A 16252-nucleotide genomic window follows, 5' to 3' on the forward strand; every position below is an offset into this window, starting at 1 on the left:
TATTATTAGTGATGCGGTATGAAATTGGTAACCAGTGAGCGGATTTGAGCAGCAGATCAAATTTTTTCTTATTTGCAATAATTTTTATGGCGGTGTTTTGTATCAATTGTAGCCAACGGATCTCTTTTTGACAAATACCCTTAGAAAGTGCATTACAGTAGTCAAGTTTTGAAATAAGAGAATGAATAACCCGAGGTACAACTATACGATGGGAGGGATATTATTGAATGAGAGCAACCAAGAAAGGGACTTGGGGGTAATGGTGGACATGACAATGAAGCCGACGGCACAGTGCGCAACAGCCGCTAAGAAAGCAAATAGAATGCTAGGCATAATCAAGAAGGGTATTACAACAAGGACAAAAGAAGTTATCCTGCCATTGTATCGGGCGATGGTGCGCCCGCATCTGGAATACTGCGTCCAATATTGGTCTCCGTACCTTAGGAAGGATATGGCGTTACTCGAGAGGGTTCAGAGGAGAGCGACACGCTTGATAAAAGGGATGGAAAACCTCTCATACGCTGAGAGATTGGAGAAACTGGGTCTCTTTTCCCTGGAGAAGAGGAGACTTAGAGGGGATATGATAGAGACTTATAAGATCATGAAGGGCATAGAGAGAGTAGAGAAGGACAGATTCTTCAAACTTTCGAAAAATAAAAGAACAAGAGGACACTTGGAAAAGTTGAAAGGGGACAGATTTAAAACGAATGCTAGGAAGTTCTTCTTTACCCAACGAGTGGTGGACACCTGGAATGCGCTTCCAGAGGGAGTAATAGGGCAGAGTACAGTACAGGGGTTTAAGAAAGGATTGGACAATTTCCTGCTGGAAAAGGGGATAGAGGGGTATAAATAGAGGATTACTGCACAGGTCCTGGACCTGTTGGGCCGCCGCGTGAGCGGACTGCTGGGCATGATGGACCTCAGGTCTGACCCAGCAGAGGCATTGCTTATGTTCTTATGTTCTTAATAAGAATGTTAAGTGATGAAGGGTTCAAGATATTCACAAGTGATTGGATTATTCTTAATCTAATAAAATAACATTTGATTACCGTGCTAATTTGAGGACGATAATTCAGTTTATTATCTATTATTATACCCAAGATTTTTGTAGAAGATACTCCACCTGTGCAGCATCTCACTTTTCCTCCTTTCCTAACCCTCCCCCCGCCCGCCTGCATGTGCATTTGTCCTTCCCAATCCTCTCCCAGTATGTGCAGTAGCAGTCTTCCCAACCCCCTGAGCATCTGTTCTCCCTGTGTTCCCAACTCCCTACCCCCTGCACCCAGCCTGTCCCTGTCAGACTCTGCATCCAGCCCCCTCCCCCCTGTCTGATTCTGCACCCAGCTCCTCCCCCCTGACTGACTCTGCACCCAGACCCCCTCCCCTCCCCGTCAGACTCTGCACCCAGCCCCCTCCCCCCTCTCTCAGACTCTGTAGCCATCCCCCTTCCCTCCCCCATGTCAGACTCTGCAGCCAGCCCCCTTCCCTCCCTCCTGTCAGACTCTGTACCTAGCCACCTACCTGCCCTGCCCTCCTACCTCGCGACTAACCCAGTACGTGGCAGTAGCTGCGGAATGCAATCTCTTCTGTCGCTCAGCGGCAATGAGAATTTACGGGAGCCAGTCAAAAAACCACTCAGTGCCGAGCAGCGGGCAGGAGTGTGGAAAGCTCGCTCCTGCCCACTGCATCTCTAGACCGCCAGGGATAAATTTTTGGGGAGGCCACTGCCCCTGTGGTCCCCCACCATTCTGAAGCCTATGCTAATATCAGTCTAAATTAATGTACATTCAAATCCTCAACTGAAGGTGATACTTATTTTTTTCACTCAAATATTTTCTCCATAAAATAGGGCCTTGTTTACTAAAATAATGTTAAGCTATTAACTTGGCAATTAGCTTTCAGTGTTCCTACACATCTACACTAACAGTGAGGTCTTGTTACTGTCAGTACAGCATGAGGCCTTGTTGCAAGGAGTTGAACAGCATTACAGGCTTTATCCTGACTATCTCAAGAAGACATTGAATGCTTGAGTATTTGTAATACCAATGGTAGATAACTACACCAAAGTGTATGTGTTTAGCTATTAGCAAAGTATGGTAAATTTCTGATGTTATTTTCCACAATAAAGTGCATATTGAAGGTTCATTTAATAAAATACTGCTAGATTTTTTGCATAAAATGTCTTTATCAATGTATCATTGCTCAGTATGAAAACATAAAAGTTATAGCTATAATACCAAGAAATTTGCTCCATTAAGCAAAAATAATTACAAATTTTAAGAAAAACTGAGCCCTATGTAATCAATGGTTTGAGTGACCCCAGGATGGGCTTAAAAAAAAATTAAAAAAATTATTTTCTAATCAAGCACACTCAAATTCATGGGAAAAATGTCAATTTGCAGTTTTTTCAACTTCAGGTTTTTCTGGACAACCCTAAGTCACAGTCATTATGCTTGCTCGAGAGCATATTTTAATTTTTAAATTCCACCCCGATCAAATGTACTTTATAAGAACAAGTTGGCTTGCACTATGCACTTTAGGTACAACATAACTATATAAGAACCCATTATGATATGCTGGGCTCCTGGGATTTGTTGTACAAAGGATGATGGTGAGCTGGATGTATGTTATCTAAGCTCAACAATCCCAATCAATCCCAAAGATACCTTGCTGTTGCTAGAATCTTTATCATTGGTCCATCAAAACCCCACTGTGAAAATATTTTTATATATTTATTTACTGCCACCAGAAAGGATTAATTTATAGCTTATAAATCTTATTAATTTATATCTTATATTTTTTTGAGTCCACTGGGACAGATAGGGAAATATGATAAAGTACCTGAATGTAAACCACGTCTAAGTCCCCTTTTGGCCTAAGGCCCTAAACATTGAAAGCAGAAGCAGGGAAAAGTCCATTATCAAAAAAACGTCCAAAAGGAGGGTTTTTGTTTTTTTTTTAAATAATGGCCTGCCTCTACATTCAACTGTTTAAACGCCCAGACCACCACTACGTCTACATTAACAACATATAATCAACAAACTAAAAGCCTAAGTCCCAAATGCTCAACACAAGAGCTTTTAGGTGAATGAGGAGCCAGTCCTTCGCCTAAAAGCTGGATTCTGTAACCAGTGTCTGTCAAAAACAACACTGGTTACACAATCCACCACCCCCCCCCGACAACTATCCGGGCAGGAGGGAGCCAAAGCCCTCCTGCCCCTTCGAGCCGCAACCCCCCCCCCCCCCCCGACAACATCAAAGCCGGAGGGAGCCCAAGCCCTCCTGCCCCGTCGAGCCTCGATTCCCCCCCCCCCGACAACATCAGGGCAGGAGGGAGCCCAAGCCCTCCTGCCCTGTCGAGCCGCAACTCCCCCTAACAACACATGACCCCAGTAAAGTTCCTAACGACAGCAAGGTGTCTGGGTGTTTGAGGTCCCCTTTTCAAGTATTGCTAATACCTTATACAGTATTTTTTTATTATAACTTTGCTTGTTGTTGTTGAACTTGGTTGACTGAAGTTGAGCACAAGTTAGTTTCCACTTTCATAATTTGATATGTCATCTGCCACAAAAATCATCTCTTGGAATATGGTTGGCATAATGTCACTTATAAAGCGCTCCCAAGATTTTAACAACCCTAAACTGCCTTAAGGCAGATGTAGCCTGCATACAGTAGATGAGGCTCACGGACTCTGAACACTTTAAACTTTAGTGCAATTGGGTGGGGAAGGTATTTTACTCCTCCTCTGGAGCGTGACATGGAGGAGTGCCAAAAAGCATAAGGTCATGCACCTTGGCAACAGAAATCCATGCAGAATTTACACCCTAAATGGTGTGACCTTAGCAAGAACCACTGCAGAAAGGGACTTGGGAGTAATCATTAGCGAAGACATGAAGTCTGCCAACCAAGTGGAGAAAGCTTCATCCAAGGCTAGACAAATGATGGGTTGTATCCGAAGAAATTTCGTCAGTCGGAAGACCGAAGTTATAATGCCGTTGTACAGATCCTTGGTGAGACCTCATCTGGAATATTGTGTACAATTCTGGAGACCACATTATCAAAAAGATGTGCAGAAAAAGGAGTCGGTTCAGCGAATGGCCACCAGGATGGACTCGGGGATCTCCCGTATCAGGAAAGGCTGGGTAAGTTGCAGCTATACTCACTCGAGGAGTGTAGAGAGAGGGGGGATATGATTGAGACGTTCAAATATGTCACGGGTCGTATTGAGGTGGAAGAGGATCTTTTTTCTTAAGGGACCTATGGCGACAAGAGGACATCCGTTGAAACTCAGGGGTTGGAGATTTCATGGTGACACCAGGAAGTACTTCTTCACCGAGAAGGTGGTTGATCATTGGAATATTCTTTCACTGCAGTAATCCAGGCCAGCAGCACGCTGGACTTCAGGAGAAAATGGGTTAAGCATATGGGATCACTTCAGGGAAGAATTTAGGGGGTGGGTCATTGGAATGGGCAGACTTGTTGGGCCATGGCCCTTTTCTGCTGTCACCTTCTATGTTTCTATTGATCAGGAAGCCCTTATTGTGCACTGCCTTGGTATTAGCTTGTAGTACTGCAAGTCATTATTTGCTCCTTAAACTTAAAGTACAAGGGTGAGAGCTTCAAGTGTTGGTTGTCTATAGGCCTAATACCCATGACAATTTTTTCAGCAATTGATATGCCTTTGCACCCCCTATATGGGGCAGTCTCTTCTGATTGTTGAGTACTTCAGCTTAGTTTATTGATTCCCTATTTGGATAAATCAGCTGTACTATGTACTCAGGGGGATAGAGAGTGGGTACTGTTTTTGTCAGGCCTTAGACTTGGTTAACACTTGGAGATTACTTCATCCAGGAACTCAGTTACACAATCTGTCTCGTTTTCATGGCTCGATCTCACATGTTGACTATATTTTAATTGCAACCCCTTATTTTGTTTCAGCTTTGGAGGCAGGTATAGGGTCTGATCATGCCCCCCATTTGTTTAACCATACAAATAATATACTAAATTTCAAGCATATTACAAGTTAAGTGGGAAGAGTATTGTTCTCATAATAGCATCAAGATGATTCAGTTTTATTTTGGGAAGTGGAAAATTTTGTGTTACATGAAGACATTGTGTATACTAGTGGTAAGAACAGATGTCCCAAAGTATTATTATTCTGGACAGAGCCCTTCATAAGGCTAAAGTGATTTACTCTTAGGATCCTAATTTGTGCACTAAGGAGTCCTATCTTTCCACCCAAGCAGCACTTAACTCCTTGCTATGTGCTAGAACCCAGAAAATTATGATGGGTTCTAAGTACCATTATCACTCCAACAATAAACCTGCAAAGCTGTTGGCTCGCTTAATTAGAGTAGGCAATATATCTTGTCTTTGAGGCATCTAGATTGTACCGCTTGGGTTGAGGAGATCTTTAGGTTGTCTACAGATTATTACACTGATATGTTTACAACCAATGTGGCATTCTCATCTCAACAGTTTGAGGAATATTTGGTACAATCTGGTAGGCCCCACTTTTTCACATGTATTCTCTGAATGTGGGACCTTTTACTTTCTGATACCAAGTACGAGCTACAGATCTGGCAAGCATACCTCTCTCTCTCTTTTGGGGCATGCCAGTTTATTTAAGATGGGAGTATAGACTTTCTTACTATTTGTTTTCTTACAATTTGCTGTAGCATGTGATACATAAATGACTGGTTCTGAAATCTGGACTATTTCACCACCATGTCTCTGGAGTTGGCTTTATTAAGAAGGACTACTTGCATCCCTATCCTGCCTTTCCACCATATCACAGGTTTGTCATCTATAGGTCTCTGTGTAAATTTCCTTGTATTGACCCTGAAACAGCACATTTGTTTCTTTTATGATATAACGGAACCTTTTTACCTGGAGTAGATTCTCCCTCGTTTGTTCTCTGGGAACCTGGGGGTCTTCATTTTCTGCACAAAGTATTGTCTGATGATGGCTCTATGAAATCATTTATAGGTCTTCAGAGTGAATTCAGATTGTCATGGAAAAAGTATCTTGCTTATTTACAACTTAAACATTATGTTTCTTCTTTGGAATCAGCATTGTCTTACTGCTGGTATCTATGAAACTTTGGATACTGCTCTGACCTTGGAATCTCCGTGTAAGGTCTCTCTTACATTTCATCATTGTCACCCAAAGGATCATGTGCCATCACCGGATTTTAATAAACTTGAGTAAATCTGACCTGGGTGTTTTAGTGTGGGAGGGCTAGCTGCTTGCTGGCATTATTGGAGTACGATCATTCACTGATCATGACCGCTTTTAGGAACTACAATATAAAATCAATATGAGACTCTATATTTCACCAATGTGTGCCCCAAGCGTGACTCTGAATGCCTTCTTTTAATATATGATATGGAGTTGTCCTTTGATTCAACTTTTCTGGAAACACCTGATGACTTTTGAATCAAGTATTTGGTCTCTATCATTGTGTGCTATTTCAGGATTTGTTTTGGGTGACATGCAGGTAACCCCCTTGAAAAAAGGAATTGAAGCTTTTTGGAGATGGACTTCATTCATAGCTCTCTAAAAGCTATTTTGGTTTCGAAGCTGTTCAAGGATGCCCCTACTGAACCTCAATGGCATTCATTAATGATATCTTTTCTCACCATGGAGAGGCATCTTGTACTGGATTACAATTCTAAGCGACTTGGGAACCCTTTTGGAGTACTTTGACATCTATGGCATGAAGTAGAATTTTGAATTGTTGAGAAATTCATGCAGTTTTGAATGGATGGAATGCTTTTTTTAGTTTATCTTTAGTTAACCTGTCCTAGGGGAAGTTTTCAAGTTTCAAGTTTTTATTAAAATTTGATAAATGGTCTATCCAAATTCTAAGCAATGTATAAAGCATAAAAAGGGAATTAACAAGTTATTTTAAAAAAACCCTCACAAACACATCACAATTTATATGATCCGAGAGGAAAGGAGGAAGAAATATATTTTATAATAGGACAGGAAGACACTAAAGGAAAAGACAATATGGTTGGGGAATAGAAATGGGAAATCTGAAGGATGCCTATTAAGTGGGGATTTAGGGTAATTTGTTATTTACAAAAAAATTAGAGTGTACTTTGGGTCTTGTTCCTCATGGGATTTGTATTGTGTTTATGCTATTATATTTGTGTTTTTTTTCTCATCGCTACTTGTTTGCTGCTGTTTGGAGGTCACTATGTAAAAGTCATTTAAACATAAGAGCCCGTTATGCATATAAATCGGTATGAAAATGGTTTATAAAATTGCCCTTTAATGAGGTTGTTCTGTAAAGCAGGCATCAACATTTAGACACCAGGAATGGACATACCTGACTAGCAGCATTTATGTACATATGCACATGCTATAATTCCAGCTATATGGTGTCTAATTGTGATGGTGCATACTTTGTAGATAGGTGAGTACATGAGCAGAGTCTGGCCAGAGATTGAGTGGAGTGTACAGTTCTGCCCAGAAATTATAGAATACTATACACGTGGGTTTTTTTTAACAGTCTGGGTGCCAAGATTTACATTAGCTCTGTGATTGGTATTTGCGCTGCTATACTAGAATTTGTTAAAGTAAGCTCCTACTTTCCTTTATAGAATAGGCTTCAGTTAATCACTTTCTTGACCACTAAATATAGGCACTCCTTTATAGATTTGCCTTCCATGTGGATATGTAAATGTTCTCAGTAAAACCAGGAAACCACCTTCAAGGAAAGTTGGTGAATTATCAGCTTGAGTATCAGAGCTCTTGTTTCAAACTGTCATGGTGCTCATTTTCAAAAGAGAAAAACATCTCAAAAGCGGCACAGAGTGGCAGATGGAGTCTTTGTTGTGATTTTCAAAACTTAAAATTGGGATGTTTTACTCCATAGTTAAATCACAACAGGGTGTGTTGGAGCTGTATTTTGGGAAGGACTTGAGCGGGTTTAAAATCTGGGCATTTTTCAATAATAATGGAACAGATATAAATGTCCAAGTCACAAAAAAGTACATTTTTATCTAATGTAGACCTGTTCTAATCATGTCTAAGTTGCAAAAAGGTGCCTAACTGACCAGCTGACCACTGGAGAGATTAAGGCATGACCCTCCCCCCAAGTTATGACAGTAGATATCAGGCTCTAGGATGGATTCAGATATGGCCATTCCTAAGAAAGCAGCAAACAAGCGGATGGAGTAGCCTAGTGGTTAGTGCAGTGGACAGTGAACAACAGGAATCGTGTTCAAATCCTACTTTAACTCTAATTTCAATACAAATAAATAGGGTCACACATCAATTTAAAACATTTTAATTGCGCAATTAATCACAATTAAAATTTTTAAGCACACAATGAATCACATAGTGTTCCCTCTCTCATTTCCTCTTGTACAGTGCAAAATATAGAAAGCTGAAGTAAATTCTCTGAGCCGACATTTCAGTTACTAAACTGAAAATCATTTTTTATTACCTTTGTTTTCTTTTACTTTTCTGATCATTTTGGGTTCATTTTAGAAAATGCCAGAGAGGTAAATGCTCTGACATGTCACATTCAATTCCTATGAGCGTCGGAGCATTTACCTCGCCAGCCTGCACTAAAACCCTCTACCATTGCTTGATAAAAGGAGCCCTTTGATTCTCTGTCTCTGGTTCTGCTTTCCTCTCTCTGTGCTCTGAACTCTGTTTTCAGAGCCTCCTATCCATTCACTATTTCTTTTCTCTCTTCCTTTTGCCTTCATTCCCTGCCCAATATCTATCTTTCACATCCAACTGTCTTCTGTTTTTATGCTTCCTTTTCTAATCTATCTAGTTTCTAGCTCTTCCCTTTCCCTCCATCCATGGGTGACACCTCCCCTATTCCCTGGGATTTATGTGCATTTACTCTCTTCCCTTTCTCTTTCTTCCCACAACATCCAGCATTGCTCCTCTCTCCAACCTCTCAACATCCAGCAGCACACCTGTCTCTTCCTCCATCATTCAGTATCACTCATCTCTTTACTCCGACATACTCTGTCCTGCCACCTAATCATTTAGGATGACTCAGTCTCTCCTCCCCACCACCACTATTACTATCTCAAAAAGCCCCATCATCCCTCATTACTCCATCTCTCTTCCCCACCCATCTAATATTGCCTTCTCTCCTCCATATACTGCATTGCCCATCCCCCCATATTATGCATTGGTCTGCCTCTTCACATCCCTATATTCTGCATCGCCACATCTCTTTCTCTCCCCCTCCCCCACAAACGCACAATAACAGGAAATAAATGATCTTATGCTTTTCAGATACCTTTTTGACTTTGCTGGCAGTTGGTGTTGGGGGAGGAGGCATGGACCAAGATACCCTTTCCTTCTGCTCACCCAGTCCAAAGCTCCCCCCCCCTCACTTCTTCAAATATATTTTGGGATTTGGCAGGAGGGTTGCCGGAGCAACAGCAAACCTCCGGTGCTTCCCCTGGACTCCTTGCTTTGTTCCTGTGCTGTAATCTGCCCCCTGTAACACAACTTCCAGCTTCTGCTTGGGCAGATGCAGTGGTGTAGTAAGGGGAGGGCGGACTGTCCTGGGATCCATCTTCGTAGGGGCGCCAGCGCCTCTCCTCCTCTCTGTATGCTAGCATGAGCAGCATCTTCCACTTGCTGCTCACACCAGCCTTGGCTCCCTTGTGACATTAGAAGAGGCTGGCTCGAGCAGCAGGTGGAAGATGCTGCTCACGCCAACGAACACTTAAAGAGGAATGGGGTGGTGGTGGTGGGGTGCCCAAGCAGTGGGGGAGGGGTGCCCAAGTGGGAGCGGCAGAAGAACAGTGCGAAGAGGTCGCAGGTAGTGCCGGAGGTTCACTGCTACACTGGAAACCCCCCTTCCAAATCAAAAGAAGAAATTTGAAAAGGTGAGGGCAGCTTTGGACTGGGGTGAGAAGAAAGAAAGGGCATCCTGGTCCATGGCCCCTCCTGAATGCCAACCCTACTAGAACATAAAAATACTTCCTGTACCTAAATATAAAAGTGATATGCAAAGCCTAAGTGCTGTTGTATTGGTGGACCCTTAAGTACAGTAGAATTTCTCTGTTCCTGAAGAGCTCACAATATGAAGTGGTTTAAGTAGGATTTGCATCCCTTCATGTAAAGACCACTGCACTGACCACTAGGCTGCCCCTTTGCACTGCTGTGATGCCCCTGTGGCCAATTAACTAAGTATGCTGCCAGCCAGATGTCATTATGGCTTGCTTTTCCCTGAGACTTTTGTTTTCCAAAAATGGTACTTACAGATAGATGGATGTGATGAGCATGAAAAACATCTAGCTCAAAGCCATCATAATTGAACCAAAAATTTAGACATTTTTCTAGTTTGATTATAGCTGTGAGCTAGACTTTTATTTGAGATGTTTTGATAAAACATCCCAATTTAGACTTACCTTTATATCAAAAATGTCCCTCCAAATTTTCTCATTATGAAGCCTGTGGATTGCCACTGTTTGGAAGTAAGGAAGCAATTACGCAGTATGTCACCTCTAAAATATGAGTTTGGTAATTCTGTATCTGCTGGTACAGTGTTCTGCATTAGTACATTAAATAAAATAACTTATTTTTTTTCTCTCTCTGCAGTTTTTCCCATATGGAGATGCTTCAAAGTTTGCACAGCATGCATTCAGAACCTTTGATAAGAATGGGGATGGCACCATTGACTTCAGAGAGTTTATTTGTGCCCTGTCCATCACATCAAGGGGTAGCTTTGAACAGAAACTCAACTGGGCCTTCAACATGTACGATTTGGATGGCGATGGCAAAATTACACGAATTGAGATGCTTGAAATCATAGAGGTAAAGCTGATGCTCTGTATTTATAGAAATCTGTTCACATATTGTTCATGATGGAGTTAGTCATCAGTTGTTTTTAGTGTGCTTACCTTACAAAAATATTGGCATATAACATAAATGATGCTGGCAATGCTTTTAAATATAGACACAGAGAAAAATAAAGGCAGATAAAGACCATATGGCCTGTCCAGAAAGAGGTGTGTGCATTATATTTAAGCAATATCTGTATCATTTATTGGTTTCCTGTGGTTTTCTAAAATACCTAGGAAAAAAATCTCCAGGGTCTATATTTAGTGGGAGGTAATCAGGTAGGAGCAACTTCTACCCAGTTAACTTCCACTGATGGGGTCCAGCACCGATAGTAAGCAACACTCAACAGAGAATAAGATAATGGCGTGGCAATCCAGGTGATGGAGCTATGGTGGAGCTAGAAGTTATCTGGGCATTGCCAGTATTCAGCATCAGTTCGAACAAAAGGCTGTCCTGACTTGCTTGGAAAGCTATCCTGATTCTGAATATTGGCAGTACCTGGATAACTTCCAGAGGCCACCTGAGACCTGTATTTTTAGTACCAGTATCCAGGCTTGGACCAGCGTTGAATATCTGGATCAAAATTAGCCCAGGGCATCCATCATTTGAAAACAACACTAATTGTGACGGGATGAGTATTGATTTGTCCATTGATAAAACCACTGCGTAGATCAGTGGTTTTATCAATGGACAGTATTATCTGGCTATAGAGTTTCAAAAACCTAAGTCCATTTTGTAACAAAGGAAAATGGCAGTTTTCACTGTAAGGGGGGGGGGGTTCCCTCCCGGGGGGGTTCCCTCCCCCACCCCCACCCCACCCCCAACGGAAGCGTGAACATTTGTAAGTTTTCGGGGGGTTCCCCTACACACACACCCTCAGAGTGCTAACAGAAACTGTTTTAAGGCTGTGCGCATAAGTCTTGCACGGGATTGTCGGTGCATGATTGTCAGCGCTTTTTTGTTTGGCACGCTTTAGTTATGGTACCAAAAGTCTTACTGGCTGTGGGAGGGGAGGTCATCCAAGACTAGCTTGAAAAGATCCATATGACCCTTGTCTGTGTCTCATGCTTTGGAATGAAAGTATTGATTTCTGTCCATAGATTACAGTAAAAATGTATTTTAATATGTGATAAAAATATAGTTTTACCTATTGCTCAGGGTCCTTTTTTTGAACTAGTAGTAATTGTAAGTGCAAAGGGAAGTGTGTGAAGAAAACATTATGGAAAACAAATCTTGACTAAGGGCTCCTTTTACTAAGCTGCAGTAAGCGTTTTTAGCGCGCGCTGCAGATTAGCACGTCATTCTTCCCGCGCTACGTGGAAAAATTAACGCCAGCTCAATAATGGAGGTGTTAGCGTCTAGCACGCACACGCTAAAACCTGTTGTACTGCTCCTTTGCTGGGTGTACATGTAATAAGAAAAATTAGGAAAACTCATCGTTGATCACTCATCCTTTTAGCTGTAGAAAATTAGAAATTTTGTCCTCTTGAGTTTCTAAATTCCTAGAAAATTGGCTCAGAAAAATATGATTCCTATACATCCTTTATTTGAAAAGCAGCATTTATCATAAAAGGTGTGAGTGATTATTGTCTGGACTTCAGATAAAAAATGGGACATATTCCTGATTACTAAAACCTGGCTAAAGATAATGACAGAGTTACACTAGGCCACCAAGTTTATCAGGCTTCTGTACACACAAAAATGGAGGAGGAGTAACAGCCATTACTCCCCATGACCAATTGATTACAGAGAAATGTACATTGGCACTAGATCCCAATGTGTCACATTAGGATAAGAACCTGTATTGAAAAATTATGCACTGTTAAGGATAACTATGGCAAATTGTAACCTGAATAAATTAATGTAAACCGTTCTGAACTCCCCTGGGAGAACGGTATAGAAAAATTGAATAAATTAAAAAAATATATATATATATTTGTTGATACTAGACTCCTAGTTTGTGTCAAGTTAGGACACAGCCTTGTATTGTAAACTTGTACTTTTAAGGCGTCAAATTGTAACCTGTTAACTATATAATATGTATGTTTAACCTGTAATATTACATTACATTACTGATTTCTATTCTGCCTTTACCTTGCGGTTCAAGGTGAATTACATAAGAATTGTTAAGTTATTAAGAAGTACTTAGGGAATAGTTTGAACATTTTCTGGTTTGCTAAGGAGTAGTTGATATCACAGGAGGCGTTCAGAGTATGTTTGGTTGTGTTATATTGGTTTTATGTATTTTTTGAAGAGTAGGGTTTTTGTTTCTTTTTTGAAGGTTTTGTAGTCTGTGGTCAAAGTCAGCAGATTGGTGAGTCCAGTTTCGCTGCTATGGTGGCCAGTAGGTTGTCATACATTTTTTCTTCGTTTGACATTTTTGGTTGGCGGGTGTGTGAATATTGTGTGGGTTCTCCTGTGGCTGGTTGAGGTGCATTGAGTTAGTCTGTTGTTCCAGTAGGTAGGTCTGAGCTCTTTGGGGACAACAGGATAGAAAATGAAATAAATAATACTACCTAGTATGTTTCAGCATCATAAATGCCTGCTCCTTTCTCACTTTGAAGACTGTTGGAATTTTGTTATTAACCTCAACTGCAGTAAAAAAACAACCAAGAGCAAACAAAACAAAACTGCAGATCTGTACAAGACCCAGGCAAAATTTATTGTGACAAAATAATTATATGCAAACCCTTTTAACAATCAAGGGACCCGACACGGTCCGTGTTTCGGACAAACCTTCGTCAGGGGTCCATGGTAAAAAGAGGGGTATAATTTAAAAAGTCACAAAAACTTGTAGAGTAGCAGCAAAGTATCAAGCGATGTCAAAAATCACGGCTTATTGCAGTGGAGATTTTTGATGTCGCTTGATACTTTGCTGCTACTCTACAAGTTTTTGTGACTTTTTTTATTATACCCCTCTTTTTACCATGGACCCCTGACGAAGGTTTGTACGAAACACGGACCGTGTCGGGTCCCTTGATTGGTAAAAGGGTTTGCATATAATTATTTTGTCACAATAAATTTTGCCTGCGTCTTGTACAGATCTGCAGTTTTGTTTTGTTTGCTCTTGGAATTTTGTTATTGCCTATTTACTTTTTTTTTTTACATTGCTATACATTCACTAAGGCATGGTTATTATAAGATAAACCCCAGTAGGTTTGACTTGTTGGAGAATGATACGAAAGATAAAACTAGGGGCTCCTTTTATTAAGCTGCGAAAGCGGTTTTAGCGCGTGCTGAATTGCCACGCGCGCTAGACCTTAACGCCAGCCTTGAGCTGGCATTAGTTCTAGCCGCATAGTGTGGGTTTAGCTTGCACTAAAATCATGTTTGCGCTAAAAACGCTATCGCAGCTTAGTAAAAGGAGCCCTAGGTGCACTGTAAAAACTACAGATATGTATGATGGATGTATTTAGGTATCTTTTTTTAAATTTTTTTTTTTAAATAATAATTTCAATTTCTTACAGACATAGCAAGACAAAGCAGAAAAACAATTTAGTCCATATCAATGGAGAAAGAGAGGAACATTCAAAAAGAAAATGTACCCATCACTGACAGCGGCTCTCCCTTTACTTTTTCCCATCAGATTCTCATTACAGAGCCATTCTACCTTGTACAGCTTTCAGTACTTTTTCCCCTTCATAAAACTCTGTACTACAGCAGCCTCTTGTGGCTGAAAGAGCAAATTGCAAAAATTTCTCAGTTACATATACAGTATGATGTTCTATGTTTTTAGTTGTAAAAGATTCAGGCAGTTTTCCAATTTTATATCTAGGAAAATAGTAAGAATAAAAGGTAATGAATCAATGTATAAATAAGAAATCTCACAGTATTGCTTATTCAACAAGATTAAGACGTAATCTCTAATTGTCAAGAGAAAATTTTTTTAACTTCTTAAGGACTTCAGAGGTGACATTGTCTGTCATTCGAGTGAAAATTCACCTTGTTTCTTCACTAGTTCATATATTTTTTATAAATAATTAGAGTGCTTTAAGTGCTGAATAGTAGTATGATTCTTTGTAGCTATATAGCTTAAACAATGTAGCAAAAGATCTTATTAACTTATCTGTATTCGCGTCAGGGAGGGAATATTGTTGCCGACACGAACATGTTTGGCCATAAAAGGCTGTTTCAAGGTGTACTCCCCCTATAAATAGATGAAATTTTATCAGGTAATAGTCATTTATATATAGATCTGAGTTATTGAAATCCAATGTGTCATTTCAGAAGCTTGAAATGCAGCTTACTTTAATGGGTAAGAATCTGAAATGACACATTGGATTTAAATAACTCAGATCTATATATAAACAACTATTATCTGATAAAATTTCTTTTATTTATAGGAGGAGTACGCCTTGAAACAGCCTTGCATAAGCCACTGGCTTGAGTCCATCAGAAAGTGGCTGATACAACGATGCTTTCAATCCTTCCAGACAAGCATCTGTATGCAGTTCATAGGCTTGCCTGAGTCAGTGAATGCAAATACAGGAGCATTGCACAGTCTATGATGCCCCTAAATGCTCTTTCACACTCAGGAGTCCATTGGGCACCAAAATATTCAGACATACCAGATTCTGTAGCAATGTCACTTCACTGGGGACATCTAGAGAGAGTGTCTGCATCCCCATTTGTTTTCCCTTGTCACCTGGTTTCAGTTTCTGATTTGTGGTGGATACCCATGCATCAGTCCTAACAGGAGGTTTACAATTTTTGGATAATCTTTCACAAACCTCCACAGAACACCAAGAAAAATATACACAATGAATATTTATGAGAGAGATGTGCATGCACTGCCTTCATTGCTTATAAATCTCTTCATGAATATTCACTGTGGGTATCCTGAAAACTTGACTGGCCTTCCAAAACCCACCCAGATCCTACTGTACCTATATATAGCTGACACCTACTATAGACTGTTGCACTGGTTGCCAATGGAGGCACGAATAATGTTTAAGTTTTCTTACATTTGTTTCAAGTTGGTTTGGGGACTAGCTCCTACCTATCTTCTACCTCATTTCGTGCTATATAGCCCTACAAGGACAACCAGAAATTGTAATTTATTTGCATACCCAAGGATCACTTGTTGTAAATACAAGTCCTTTTTGGATAGGTCTTTCATGTTTTAAGCAAGTAAACAGCAGTCGTGGTTAGGTAACTACATCAATGGATTCAGGCTGACCTATGGCGCCTTTCGGAAAGAAATTAAAACTGTATTGTTTGACAGATTTAACTCCTAAACAGAAGTCACACTAAATTTAATAATTTTATTCTGTCTTTTTCTTGAGTAATATTTGCATTTTGTAATTCGATGATTGTTCAGCTCTCTTCAGTGTGAACCGCCTAGAAATCATCTGATTATGGCGGTATAGAAGAATAAAGTTATGTTATATGTTATGTTATAAGGTCTATAGGTGTGGTG

General features: G+C 40.5%; 1 protein-coding gene across 5 annotated transcripts in view; it reads left to right on the forward strand.

Moving 5' to 3' along the window:
* VSNL1 (visinin like 1) overlaps positions 1-16252 on the forward strand; it is a 292198-nt gene that overhangs the window by 274529 nt on the left and 1417 nt on the right. For all 5 annotated transcript variants that reach the window (XM_033939130.1, XM_033939129.1, XM_033939127.1 and 2 more), the window contains exon 3: positions 10591-10806. In XM_033939130.1, coding sequence (XP_033795021.1) covers positions 10591-10806 — 216 coding nt within the window. The remainder of the gene's footprint in view (positions 1-10590; positions 10807-16252) is intronic.

Source organism: Geotrypetes seraphini, chromosome 3 (genome assembly GCF_902459505.1).
Source record: "Geotrypetes seraphini chromosome 3, aGeoSer1.1, whole genome shotgun sequence".
Classification (NCBI taxonomy): Eukaryota; Metazoa; Chordata; class Amphibia; order Gymnophiona; family Dermophiidae; genus Geotrypetes; species Geotrypetes seraphini.